The sequence below is a fragment of the Psammomys obesus genome, unplaced genomic scaffold (genome assembly GCF_907164565.1).
Source record: "Psammomys obesus unplaced genomic scaffold, mPsaObe1.curated_primary_1811, whole genome shotgun sequence".
Classification (NCBI taxonomy): Eukaryota; Metazoa; Chordata; class Mammalia; order Rodentia; family Muridae; genus Psammomys; species Psammomys obesus.
Genome location: NW_026596134.1, coordinates 10543807 through 10556977, shown reverse-complemented (window position 1 = coordinate 10556977; position 13171 = coordinate 10543807). Strand labels below are relative to the sequence as shown.

At 50.6% G+C, this 13171-nt stretch overlaps 1 protein-coding gene across 3 annotated transcripts in view; it reads right to left on the bottom strand.

Moving 5' to 3' along the window:
* Positions 1–13171, bottom strand: part of Ccdc88c (coiled-coil domain containing 88C) — a 115839-nt gene that overhangs the window by 50494 nt on the left and 52174 nt on the right. For all 3 annotated transcript variants that reach the window (XM_055592929.1, XM_055592930.1, XM_055592931.1), the window contains exons 5-10: positions 5411–5469; positions 4622–4705; positions 2461–2601; positions 1891–2075; positions 909–990; positions 475–633 (exon numbers count right to left, since the gene is read on the bottom strand). In XM_055592929.1, the coding sequence (XP_055448904.1) occupies positions 475–633; positions 909–990; positions 1891–2075; positions 2461–2601; positions 4622–4705; positions 5411–5469 (710 nt within the window). The remainder of the gene's footprint in view (positions 1–474; positions 634–908; positions 991–1890; positions 2076–2460; positions 2602–4621; positions 4706–5410; positions 5470–13171) is intronic.

The window sequence follows — 13171 nt, the reverse complement described above, 5'->3', positions numbered from 1 at the left end:
AGTGGCCTGACAGCAAGTCTAGAGTGCATTTCCTAACTAGAAATTGATGTGGGAGAACCTGGCCCATTGTGGGCGGTACTACACCTGAGCTGAGCAAGCCAGGAAGGAGCACGCCAGTAAGCAACTCTTCCGTCAGCTCCTGCTTCTAGGTTCCTGCCCTGTCCTCCATCAGTGATGCACTCTAAGCTGCAATGGGAAATAAACCCTTTCTTCTCAAAGTGTCTTTTGGTCATGGTGCTTATCACAGCAGTAGGAACCCTAGGGCAGACATGAAGTGGGCGAGAGAAAAACTCTGAAAAGAGCAGGGCTACAGAGATACCCAGGAAGAGCCTAGGCAGCGGGTGGTGGGGAAGTTGGCTGCTGCGGCATGGATCTCTCAGGCCCTCTGAGGACACACAATTTGGAGCAGTGTCTAGGAGCAGTGTCTGGAAGCCCACAGGGCCACCTCATTCCACCTCCGGGGTGGCTGCTTACCTCCATGCGAGCCTTGTAGAAGTCCACATCATGCAGCTTCTCCTTGCAGCGGACCAGCTCCATCTCCAGCCTCTCCACGCGGTTTGCCTTCTCCCTCAGGGAGTCCAGCTCATCCCGATAGGCACGGGCTGACCGGGCATCAGCCGCCAGCTGAATGTTCTGTAAGGGTGGAGAAGGGGGAAACCCAGCTTACGGCACGAATTCGAGGGTGCAGGAAGGCTCAAATCCCTGTATCGTGGGGTCTCCTGGTGGCCAAGGAGCTCTGTGTCCACACCACCCCGTGAGGTCTTCCTGGAACCTTGAGGGAGCTCTCATGACAACTCTGGACAGCTTTGGTGGACAAGTCCCATGCTACATTCTTGACCCCCTGGGACCAGTTACTGGGGAACCCCAGCCTCAGCCCCTGGACAGGCAGGTGCAGGCCTTGTGCTCACATCTTGCTTGGCTTTCTGAAGCTCCAGGACCAGCTGATCCACCTCATGCCTGGTGTCCGAAAGCTGCTCCGTCTTCTCCTCCCTGCGAGTGTGATTGGGAGACAGAGCGTGAGGAGGAGGAAGATGCTCCCTGGCAGGCTGTGGGAATAAGCTGCTACATCTAGGACCACAGAGGGGAAAGGAGGGCACACAGGCTTCTGGGAGCCTGTGAAAACGCTCCTGACACTTCTGTGTGTTTGTGCATGTGCTGACTGGGGTGTGTGTGTTGTGTGTGTGTATATGTGTGTGCGTGCTCACCTGTGCAAGTGCCTGTGGAACCCAGAGATTTGACAGTCCACGTCCTCCTCTATGCCCTTCACATTACTTTTTTTGAGACAGAGTCTCTCAATGAAACAGGAATCTGCTGTTTCAGCTCATCCGGCTGGCCAGCAAGATGGGAGATCCTTGTCTACACCCCTCAGCACTGTACCCACTAAGCCATCTCCCCAGCCTTAGGTTTCTAACACGTACCCTTAAACTGGATCCATTCATCACCTATTGTCCCCAAGACAGATAAAAAGAGAGCCTAGGCACAGCTCTGAGTGCAAGATGGCTCTGTGAGATCAAAAACGGAGAGGTAGGGCTGAGCAACTCCCCAGAGGGACAGGTAACATTCACAACCTCAAGAAATCAGGAAAGAACCAGCCAAGAGAAGACTCTGTTCACCCAGCCCTACACTGAGCATACACAGCATGGCACAGCACAACTTGGCACAGCAGCCTGCTTTGATAGACTGGCTGCAGCCAGAGCACCAGAAAGCCCTCCCTACAAGCGCAGGCCTGCAGACCGCTGGTGACGAACCTTCAGCCGTAAGGAGCTCGGAGCAGGCCTGCCAGCTGCACATTAGCAGGGCTATTTCACAACACCGCACGCACAGGACAACTACACGAGAAGACCCTCATGAGGGCCATACCACAAAGCAGAGGGGGAAGGTGGGACTCACAGCTCCTGCCTGACGCGCCGCAGCCTGGCCTTGGTGTCAGCCAGCTCCACGGCCAGGTGCTGCTTGTCCTCGCTGGACAGGCTGCTGGTGGGGCTTGGTGTGGAGTCTGGGCTGGAGAACTTGCCGGGGCTGGGAGGGTGCTGCGCCTGCAGGTAGTCTCTCTCTTGTGTCAGGTCCACAATCAGCTGCACAAGACAGGGAGAAGACAGGAATATGTGCGTTTCCCCAGTGCTCCCTGGACTGGCCCAGTGTCCAGGTCCAGACTAGGAGCAGAACCACAGAGACAAGAGACTGAAGCCAGGAGGGAGAGGCTGTTACGTATTTTCAGGAGGTACCTTTCAGTGTGACAAAAGAGAGTGTGAGTGGAGGCAGACCCCACCCATGCTAGTCACCCTGTCTGGCTTCTGTCTTCCTGTAGGCTCCTCTGCAAAGACCACTCACTGCAGGGGTTATACCCCAGGGGACATACCGCTGTCCCACCCCAAAGATCCTGACTAGCAGGCCAGGGGCATTCAGACCCGAGACAGAGAAGGAGAGAGGCCACACGCCACAGCTGCCCCCTCGGCACACCTCGGTGCACTCGTCACGTTCATCGATGAGTCTGCGGAGGTGGAACACCATGTTTCTGGAGAGGGCCTCCAGCTCCTCTGGGGCCACATCCGGCAACTCCAGCCACTGCAGGTCAAACACATTCTCCTGGTTGTGGGTCACCTGTGGGAATACGGCCCAGCATTGCAGAGGCTGCCGTGTCCAGCCCTGGTATTCCTGAATGCTCAGGGCCATGTGGTGTGTGGCCCAGGCAGAGGCCAGAACCCACCATACACCTCATTCCCATACCAGAAACTGCAATGCCCTCCCCAGACATCAGTAAACCCTCACTGATAACTTGCCCTTGGCTAACAGGAGGTCTCCTTGAGTCAGTTTAGAACCCATGAGTATAAGCCACTTCTTTCCTAGGATGACAAGGCACTGGGATTCACTTGGGATGCTGTAAGCCACATTAACTTATGGAGAGGAGGTTAGTGTCTCAGTGGGGAGATGAGAAACAGGCCCTACCTTATTTCTTAAAATAAAACCTAATGCAAATAGAACAGAAACGCTAAGCCTCTTAGCTTAGAATAGTGTGCACATAGCAATCTTGGGATTCTTCGGGGGAGCTATTTACAGTCTAAGGTGATTTTGAGGCCTGGAGTCTCACTCCCACAGACCACAGTGGGCAGCCTGGCTTCACCACTCTCCTGAGCTGAGATCTGCTGAGCTACCATGTCCCCTCACTGTCGCGCAGTGTAACGCACAGGTCTCAGAGGGGAAGGCAACACCACAGGAAGTGAGGGTCCACTGTGGAAGCACTCAGATGTCTGAACTGGGAGAAATCTTATCTCATGCTACCCTGAAGTCAGGATCTGAGGGCCAGGTCCCCAGCCCTAGTACAGACCAAGGTGGGGAGACCCTGAGTCTCAAGGACATTGTGGCTGGCTTCAGGGTCTCTAAGCCAGCAGTACAGTCACCTGCTGAGCTTCTAATTACAGGCCATTCTCTATCTCCCTTGACTCGGACAAGCAGCTCCACAACAGATCCTGGGCATGGGGACTTTTAAGAAGTTCCCAATGAAGCCCTATGCCAGCCAGTGAATTTTATAATCACACAGGCCTCTTTGGCTGTATATTTATTTTTCTATTTTTAATATCCCGCTGTCTGTGCAGGAAGGACAGTGAGTGGCCAAGAACTGATAAATCTCAATGACCTAAGTCCCCAGACATATCTATTTGCAAAACACAACACTCACAAGGAAATTAAAAGGCAGATTGTTTCTTAAGCCCAAAGAGGCACAGTAGTGGCCAAAAATATTTATTAAACACTGACTTTCTCCTACGTCAGCCCTGCCAGTCCTTCAAATGAAATGAATGACACCTATATCCTACTTCAAATCCTGGCTTGAAACTCTCGACCCTGAGGTGACCCAGCCAGTGTGGGAGACAGGTAGTCTGGCCACAGCCATGTTGCCGGCACCCACCACAGAAGCCCCGCGTCTGGTGCTTCTTCTAATTGCACGGCAGCCCTTGCGTGCTCCCATCCCTGCATTTAGCTACTTGGTCTAATTAGAGTGAGCTCTGAGCCCTAACGAGGCACTCAGTGCTGAGACGAAGGTTCATCCTGAGTGGACATCTGCCCCACAAGGAAGCCACCTTTTCAGCTGATGCCCTCTCAGTCAACCTTAGGCAGAGGGGACAGGAGGCCTGGCTTGCCCTTCCCCGTGGCAGTGGCAGTACAGAGGCCTCCTGAGGCAGCACTCTCAGGACGTGCTGGCTTTGACGTCGCACTTGGTGGCAGCTTGCTTCCTTGTGTGTCACTGACAGCAGCGGAGACTCTCCATGGATCAACCGTTCAGAGCAGGATGACATTTGCCAGAATACATTTTCAAGGCCTATAAATCAAATTCTGGGCCTAAACCATCTGACAGCTCTTAAAACCAGTCTGAGTCCATATAAGGCAAGAAACAGCAGGCAGAAGATGACTTGATTGAAGTGCTGATTTTTTTTTTTAAAACCTCTATTGTATTTTAGCTTGCTGGTGGCTACCTTTCCAAACACAATCAATGCGTCTGTGGTCTTATGAGACCTAAAATTGGCAGAAATCATTCATGCTGATGTAGTCCTCAAACTTTTCCACTACGGATGCTGCCTCCTGCCACAGCCCCGGCATCCACGGCCTCCCTCCAGCCCATGCCTACCTCCTGGATGTGAGCCACGATGCCAGCCTGGGTCTCAATGTCCAGCTGTTTGATTCTCTCAATGAACTCCTCTTTCCTCTCACACTGTGAAGGGGTTACACCAGTTAATGGATACCTCTATCCAGGTACAGGAAAACATGGGTAACAACCACACCCATACCAGCCTGGGGTCCTCGTACCACCCGCTCACCAAGACCACACAAAGCTCTTCTGGCTACCTACAGGAGGCTGGCTTCAGATGCCCACCTTTGATCCCTCCCAGGTGAAAACTTGGGTGGGCTACAGAAATGCTTGCTTCACGCAAGCTATTCACAAGCAAAATCGGCGCACCTGACTCAGGGTGAAGGCGGGCACACCCTAGGGGGCAAAAGTTTCGGCTTGGTGGCACTGGGGGATAGAACGCAGGCTGAATGCCCTGTTACTGAGCTTGGCACCAGTCTGTGGCTTTTTGAGACAAGGTCTCTGTAGTCTAGGTTACCCCCGACTCATCTCCGAAGTGCGAAGATTATCGGTTCGTGTCATTATGCACAATGAGATGCTTTCCTGGCCTTTGCCACAGATCCTCCATGCAGCATGACGGTGGCTCACTAAAACCCACTTACAAAAGCAGGCACCTGAGATCTGGCCTACAAGCACTAGGAGCTTGTAGGTATGCTATCCTGGCCTGAGGGGTCTCTACCTCAAGGTGCCTGGCACTGCAAACAGCTGCTACACTGTCTCCCAGCAACTCCTGTGCAGACGGACTGACCACTTTGAACTCCCTTCACCCACTGCGCAGCCCTACCTTACCTGAACAGCACAGCCCAGTACCAGCAGCAACACCTTCTTAATCTCCTCCATGCTCTTCCCTGTGTCAAAACAGCACAGACTTAATTAAGTTCAACTGCTTGAGAAAGTCCCCAGAGATGTGTGTTTTGCTTTAAGGAGGAAAAAAAAAAATCAGATAATGACAAAAAATAATAATAATAGTAATCCCAGTAGCCACTTACACGTGCACACCACACAGAAGCTCATTTATTTTTTTACCTCATGAGAACTCTGGGCAGAACCGTTTGAGCCCTTTACCATTCACACACCTTATAAATCTCTCTCCATGACAATTAACATACCTCCCCGTCAGCAAAAACTTTTCAGTGTGTGTTATAAGCAAAGCCCAATAGGGACACCTGTATACAATTCTGCCTGTTATCATGAGAGATCTCAAACAGAGCAGGCAGGACAGTATGGAGCACCGAACACGTTCAGCTGCCAATGCTTGGGCCTCTCACATTCCCCTTCCCCTTTTGTTTATAAGGTTCAGTGTCAGAGTGGAGTGTTCTTATGTAAACCACAGAAAACACATACATACATACATGCATACATACATACATGTATGTGTGTTTGTGTCATCTTTTGCTTTTTGAGACAGAGGCTTGCTATGTACCCCTGGCTGTCCTGGTTCTTGTGACCGGCCCCCTTCGTCAGCATCCTGAGTTGTGACATTACAATCACGCACACACACCTGGATATACACTATTTTTTGATGGTTACCAAATCACTCTGCACAAACATCAACCAACAGCCTTTCAGGGGATCAAGTTTTCAATATCTTGATCTGAGATGCTACAAAGAATATCTTAGTGGCTACAGCCTTACTCACTTTCCTGGGGCAAACATTTTTACACTATGGCCAAACTGTCTTGCACACAGGCTCTTGAATTATGTAAATATTTCCACTTTCCAACCCTTGATCAATATATCTGGCCACTCTCTTAACTGTGCCACGAGGATGGGGCCCCAAACCCTACTTCATTCAAAGCGGTTGTGTATGACTGTGCTTGAGGCCGAATGTCTGTGTCCATTACTAACCAGTACCAGAGGACCTGGGCTCCACAATGCAGTGATTAGGAAAAGCCACCCTCGGTGTCCAGCATCAGGTTCTACCTCTGTAAGATGGAGGCAGCTGGCCCGGGTAGTGGGCAGGGTTTTCCATTAAGGCTTGTTAAAAAACAAACTACCGTTTTCCACCTTTTTCATCACACCCTGCCATTCAACAGGGAAAGGTGTTGTTTCATGTTTTATGCCAAGAACGTTACATCAGTTTCTTGAAAGTCTTTCTGATGCGCTGTGCCAAAATGGCCCCAAGTATCAACTGGACGCACTTGTGGTAGCAACTTTCACTGTCATCTTGACTAAGTAGAAGCACCTAGAACCACCCTGTGTGCGTCTTTGAGGACAATTCCAGAGAGGCTCAACAGAAGAGGGAAGGCCAATGCTTACTGGATGGCGCCATCCCGTGGGTTGGGGTCCTGGACTGAAGGAAAGGGAGAAAGGGAAGAAGCCTGATTAAGGGCCAACATCCCCCATTCTCTGTCCTGACAGAAGCAGGAGATGAGGTGATGTGGGGAGTCTGACCCTCCCACCACCATGAACTCATCTTTCCCCACCATGATGGACCCTCTTAGCTCGTGAGCCAAAATAAATTTATTTCTCCTTAAGCTGCTTCTGTCTGGTATTTTATATCAAAGAAAAAAAAATAAACAACTAATAGGACTGCACAAATGAAAAACCCAAACCATATCCAAGAACTGGGAAACAGGCAAAAGGGTGTGGCCAGTAACCCTGAAGAGCCTGCTAATTCTTGGCTGAGACTTTGCTGAACTCAACTCCCTGGCGCCAGCATGGTTGGCACACTTCAGAACAGGGAGCTAGCTGAGAGTTCACTCCCAGCCTCAAGGTGGGGCCTGAGGCCATCTCCTTGACACACCAGAAGATGAGGTTCAGCGATGTGCATCCATATACTACAGCCTTCTACTCGGCCAGAGGCTCTAATGCACACACTGCCACACTCCCTTCTTACCACTGAGAAAAAGGGAACTCCCACGTCCAAGCGCCAACAGCCTCAAGTCAGCCAGGCCAATGAAACTCTCCAGGGCATCGACAGTCATCCTCTAGCTCTTCCCCCTCTTGAGTTTCACAGACAACTGGCAGGCAGGCGGACCTCAGGTGCCCTTGCACGGATATGAAAGTACTGGCCGCCAGCCCTACTGTGAGATAGACACAGCCCCTGCTTCCACGATTACCTGTCCTTATCACTGGGTCTGAGACAAGGGAAGAACATGCTTCTGGGGCCTGAGCTCATGCGGAAAATCGTTACTCTATTCACAGCCAAGGACCAAAGGATCTACTTATGGCATCTTCAGAACAACTGAGACAGCTCCAGTGAGACCTGTTAGAACAGCAGACTAAATGGGGGGGGGGTGCGTTCAAGGGGACAGTCCCCACCAGATGGGAGAAGCAAGCTCTGTGTCTACTTCACTGAGAGCGGTTAGACCTCACAGCACTGTACAACACACGCCAAAGAGCTCGTGTGAATACCCTTGGCTTGGGTGTTCTCGGCAGAGATCAGTGTGGGAGCAAATTCGTAACCTAAGGGTCCTGGGTTGACTGACACACACTATGAATGTGCCGACATGTCACAGTGAGGTACAGTCAGTCTGTATTTGTGACCTGTCAATTAAAAACAAACCAAAGTGCAAACGAGAGGACAGGCCTGATGCTAGCTAGCAGCAAGACTATGACCAAATACTTTGACTGCAAAGTGTTTAGAATCTGCATGCAGAGGAATTTTACAGAGCAAGTTTCAGGTAAAGAAAAGTTTAGGTCCAGGCGTGGTACACGCCTTTAATCCCAAACAATAAAGGTAAAGTTAGTTTGTAGAAGGAAGCACCCATATTTGAAAGTGATGTTTAATTGAGTGACAGAAACAGTGATGAGAGAAACATTTGACAGAATAGGATACGGCCAACTCTCATGAGAAGAGAGAGGAAAGGGAAGCTACTTAAGGGGGCAACGAGAAGAGAGAGAGAGAAAGAGAGAGAGAGAGAAGCCATTTTACTGAGAGAGGTTGAATGAGAGAACAAGCTAGACACAGGTAAAGACCGAATGAGCCAGATAATAAAAAGGAGCCAGGAGATTAGAGCAGATGGCTGGAATTAGTTTGAGGCCAAGCAGAGCAATTCAGGGGCCTAGAGGACAGCTGAATTGAATAAGTTAGCTGGGAGAAGAGTTTGAGCCAGAACAGCTGAGTCCAGAACTCAGTAAGGACAAGAAAGGGTGAGCTAATTACGCAGTAAGATTCAGAGGATGAAAACATTCTAGGCTAGATTGTACGGAGGCTAGGAGCTTCGAGACCTAGGCCTAGGCTAGCGGAAGGGGGCAGTAAGCCTCCCAGACGAGAACTTAAACAGGTGAATAAAGTTACTTTTACACCTGCACTTATGTGAGTGCTCAAAACTACACTGAAGGGGCTGGAAAGATGGTTCAACAGCTAAGAGCACTCCTGCTTCCATAGGACCCAGGTTTGATTCCCAGCACCCAGGTGGCAGATCACAACTGTCTGTAACTCCAGTTCCGGGGGATCCAACGCCTTCTTCTGATATCCACGGTATCTTCTGTGCGGACATATATGCAGGCAATCCGCCCATACACATAAAAAATAATTAAAACTGAACAACAAAATCCAATGAGTTAGTAAAAGAGCAAAGTCACACTCCCCCACCATGCTGCCATCACCCACGTGTCACACTCATACAGTGACCCATTCGTCACGCGCCTACACAGAGACAAAAAACAAAAGTACAATATAAGAAATTTAAAAAGTGAAATGTTATCTCTGTAGAGTACAGTTTGAAAAATAAGATTTTTTTTTCTTAAATTGGAGAACAAAGGATAAAAGAAAAAAAAAATTAGGCTTAGAAAAAAATCATAAAAGAAACAACGGAAAACAAATCTGCTGAAGAAAAGCAGGGTCCTAACCCCCTGCACCACACCCTTGGCCTACCTGGCCACTGACGCTTGCAGCAGCCCATTCTTCCACCAGGCGGATTCTTTCCTACAGTGAAGCCCAGAAGGAAAAGGCCCGAGCCCACTCCACTCTGTTCTTGTGAAAAGGGGATGCCTATTTCTTTCAGGATTCCACTCGTAAAGAAAATGCCTATTTTCATAAGTCCCCCAGGCTACAGGTTTGGCTAGTTTCAGGGCACGCCACCAGACTTCCCTGCGTCCCCACAGCAGGCAAGCAGGGCTGGTGACTCAGTCAGCACCTGAGGACAACCGACACCCTGCCAAGCACCTGCTGCGAGCACAATGGTCAACAAGTCCTCTTAATGCAGACAGTTGTGGCCACAGATGAGCAGCGCAGCCCTGTCTAAAAGAGCTGATGGCCTGGAGAAGTGGCTCGGTGGTTACGAGCACTGGCTGCTCTTCACAGGACTCAGGTTTGGTTTCCAGCACCCACGTGGCAGCTCACTGTCTATAATTCCAGTTCCAGCGAATCTGACTCTCTCTTCTGGCCTCCATGTGATGCGTGTGTGTGTGCGCGCACACACACACACGACCTGGAAAAAGGACTTCTAGTTTGCAGTGACAGGCAATGTTGCCAGGCACAGCAAACAACAGCATGTGCAAAGGTCCAGGGATAAAAAAGCATGACGTTTCTCAAACTGTAAATGTTCTGTGGTTAAGCTTACAGGATCTGGTTTTCAGAGAGATGGTGCTGGGGATGAAACAATGCCTTTTTCTAGGCCACGGGTAACCCCAGGTAGTGAAGTAAAACAAAACAAAACAAAACAAAACAAAACAAAACAAAACAAAACAAAACAAAACAGCAGACACCCACTCTATCTTGTTTTGTGCAGGGAACCCTAGACAATCTGAGTCAGTGGTGGAGTCTAAAAACACCCTATTAGCCTGCTGGAGTCACCCAGTCCTCTGCAGTCAGCGTGGAAAGCAGCAGATGAGCTGGTCAACCTCACACCGAACTGAAAGATGCGCACAGCGCCCAGCTGGGTCAGAGGACGAGCACTCTGGACTATCCCCAAAACCGCTGCAGATATGGTTAGGAGTCGCACCACCCGTCAGGGAGCACGGCCTCTGCCTCAGAGTCCTCTGCAGAAGTCTACAGCTGTCAGCACGCCACACAGAACTGCTCTTGCATGATGAATGTATTCCCTGGGTCCCCTCTTTGCTTCCCTTAGGCTAAAGCTGCTGGAATGCTAAGAGCTCACCTCTTGTTGAGATTCAGAACCTGAACGAACCCTGTCCCCCGCAATTGATGTCTGAGGAGCAGGCAAGGCAAGCGTGCATCCTTTTCTGAAGGAGCCCTTCCTGTCCTAGCTGCACACTCAGCCTCAAGGAAGGCAAGAAGGAAGCCATGGGGATATGGAGATAGGGTCAAAGAACAGCAGAGCAGCTCAGCCCCGTCATGCTAACTCAGCAGGCTGAGGACCTGCAAATCGGCCAGGTTTCGTGGGGTCCAGCCTTATATCCAAGAGTGCTGGCCTAAACCTGCAGAGGTATGCTGCCTCAACCAATAAACACGACCACTGTACTTCAGTACCGAGTGCTATGGCTACCGTTTGTGTTAACTCCAAACAGTCCCGAAAAAAGAGCGTCACCATCTCTGTCTTACAAACAGGAGCAGGGCTGAGTCGGAGCGCTAAGATCTGCTCCTGAGCCTGCTGCTCCCTATATCCACACCTCCTCCCTCCCACGCCCACCATGCAAGTGTTCCCACACGTCTGCTGACTGACAGACAGACATTAACTGTCGTAGGAGACCAGTTAAGATAGCAGTTTTGGTTTCCACAGATGAATGGCTTTCTTAGTAATTCTACGTTCAGCTCTCCCCTGAGCTTCCGTGCTGGGGTGAACCGCCAACTCCGTGCTCCCTGGTTTTGTATTTAAAAGCCAGTCATTTCGTAAGCACAATTATAGGGCTGTCCCACTTGTGAAAACAGCAGTTTGAACACGGTATCAATAGTCCCTACGTACGCCCAGAGGCTCATCCAAGAGGCTCAGCTCTGGGGCTTTCCTGGAGGCTCTGCCTAACACGAAGGCAGCCATTTATTACTATTTATATTACTTACACAGAATAAGCAACCCACGGCACTGCCATGGAATCACACACAAAACTGCTATGTATGGGAGGGACAGGGGAAAACTGCCACTAGCCATGCCCCACTTGCGAGGTAGGAACAGCTTCCTATTCTGGAGCAGGGGAGTCCGTTACCTTTCTTACCCCCAAAATGTGAGTGCACACGACACCAACCAAGCATTGAAGTAACCATGCAACCCCTTATTTGTTTATTCAGTCCTCCAACAAGCATTACCTCACCTGCAAGGAACGGTGCAGGGGTCCCCCAAGTGCACCAGCTGCCACACCCTATCCCAGTGTCGCTCACATCCAATCTGTCCTATGCCTCTGAGTGCCCCGGCACCCCCACAAAGAACAGAAGACAGCCGCCCCCAGGCTCTGCAGAACAATTTGAAACCACTGGAGCCCTCGGGACACCCTTACCACGCCAGCCTGTCCCTGTCAGGCCAGGGCTACAGACCTTGAGAGAAAATTCATCAGGGAGAGAGTAAGAGAGAGAGGAGCATCCGCAGAGCTTGCCCAGGAGAGATGAGGGGCTGCACAGAGTCAAAGGATGGCCCAGCACCATGGAAGGAAGCCCAGCACCATGGAAGGAAGCCCAGGCCCAGACAGCAGGGCAAAGACAGAGACCTTTGACCAACAACATCTCCTCCTTCATTCTCCTCCTCCGACTCGGTCGGATGCAGCCACAGCCTGCAGAACTCCTGCTGGCCGCCATGGTGCTGGTGGCTGAGGCTCTCTCTAGACTCAACCACTCCAGGAAGTTTACCAAACAAAGCCTGGTTTCCAAGCAGGCCCTGCTGGCCAGAGGGCTGGCCCTAGACTACTGCTCTGGCCTGAGCATACAGGCAGCCAAGCTCCATTTGTCTCTAGGAAGCATGGCATGGATTTTCAGTGTGGAGGCCACCAAGCCGGCACCAAAGCCCGGCGAAGGGACACATTTCTGAACTAGCAGGGAAGTCAGGAGCAAGCTAATATTATGTCCCTCAGAACTTCAAGGTGCTTTTCCGAACTGTTCTCAAGGGTCAAACAGGAGATGACAGAGCGACTAAAATTCTGACAAGAGTGGGGACGTTAAGAACTTACTGTATTAGCTATTTTCTCTCACTGCCGTGACAAAATGCCTGGTGAAAGTAACGTGACAAAAGGCGAATTTAGGCCCATGGTCCGAAGGGATACAGGAGAGGAAAGGTTGCATCCGCAGTCAGGAAGCAGAAAACAGAAAGAGATAAATGCCGGCCCTCAATGGCTTCTTCCTTTCCCCCCTTTTATTCAGTCTCGGACTCCAGCCCATAGCACGGTACCGCCCCTACGCTCTCTGAAAATGCCCTCACAGACACTCTTGGAGGTGTTTCCTAGGCGGGTTCCAACCTGATCAAGTTAACAAAGATTAACCATTAACACATTTTCTCCCTCCTCATTCAAAGAACTAAAGGTTTTTCGGATTCATGGGCAGCAAGACTCTTATTGGTGAAAGTGGCTGTCACCAAGCCTAACAACTTCAGTTTGATCCCTGGCCCTGGCACATGATAGAAGGAGAAAACCAACTCCTAAAACTCATCATTGGACCTTATGTACACTGTGGTACACACACACACACACACACACACACACACACACACACACACACACACA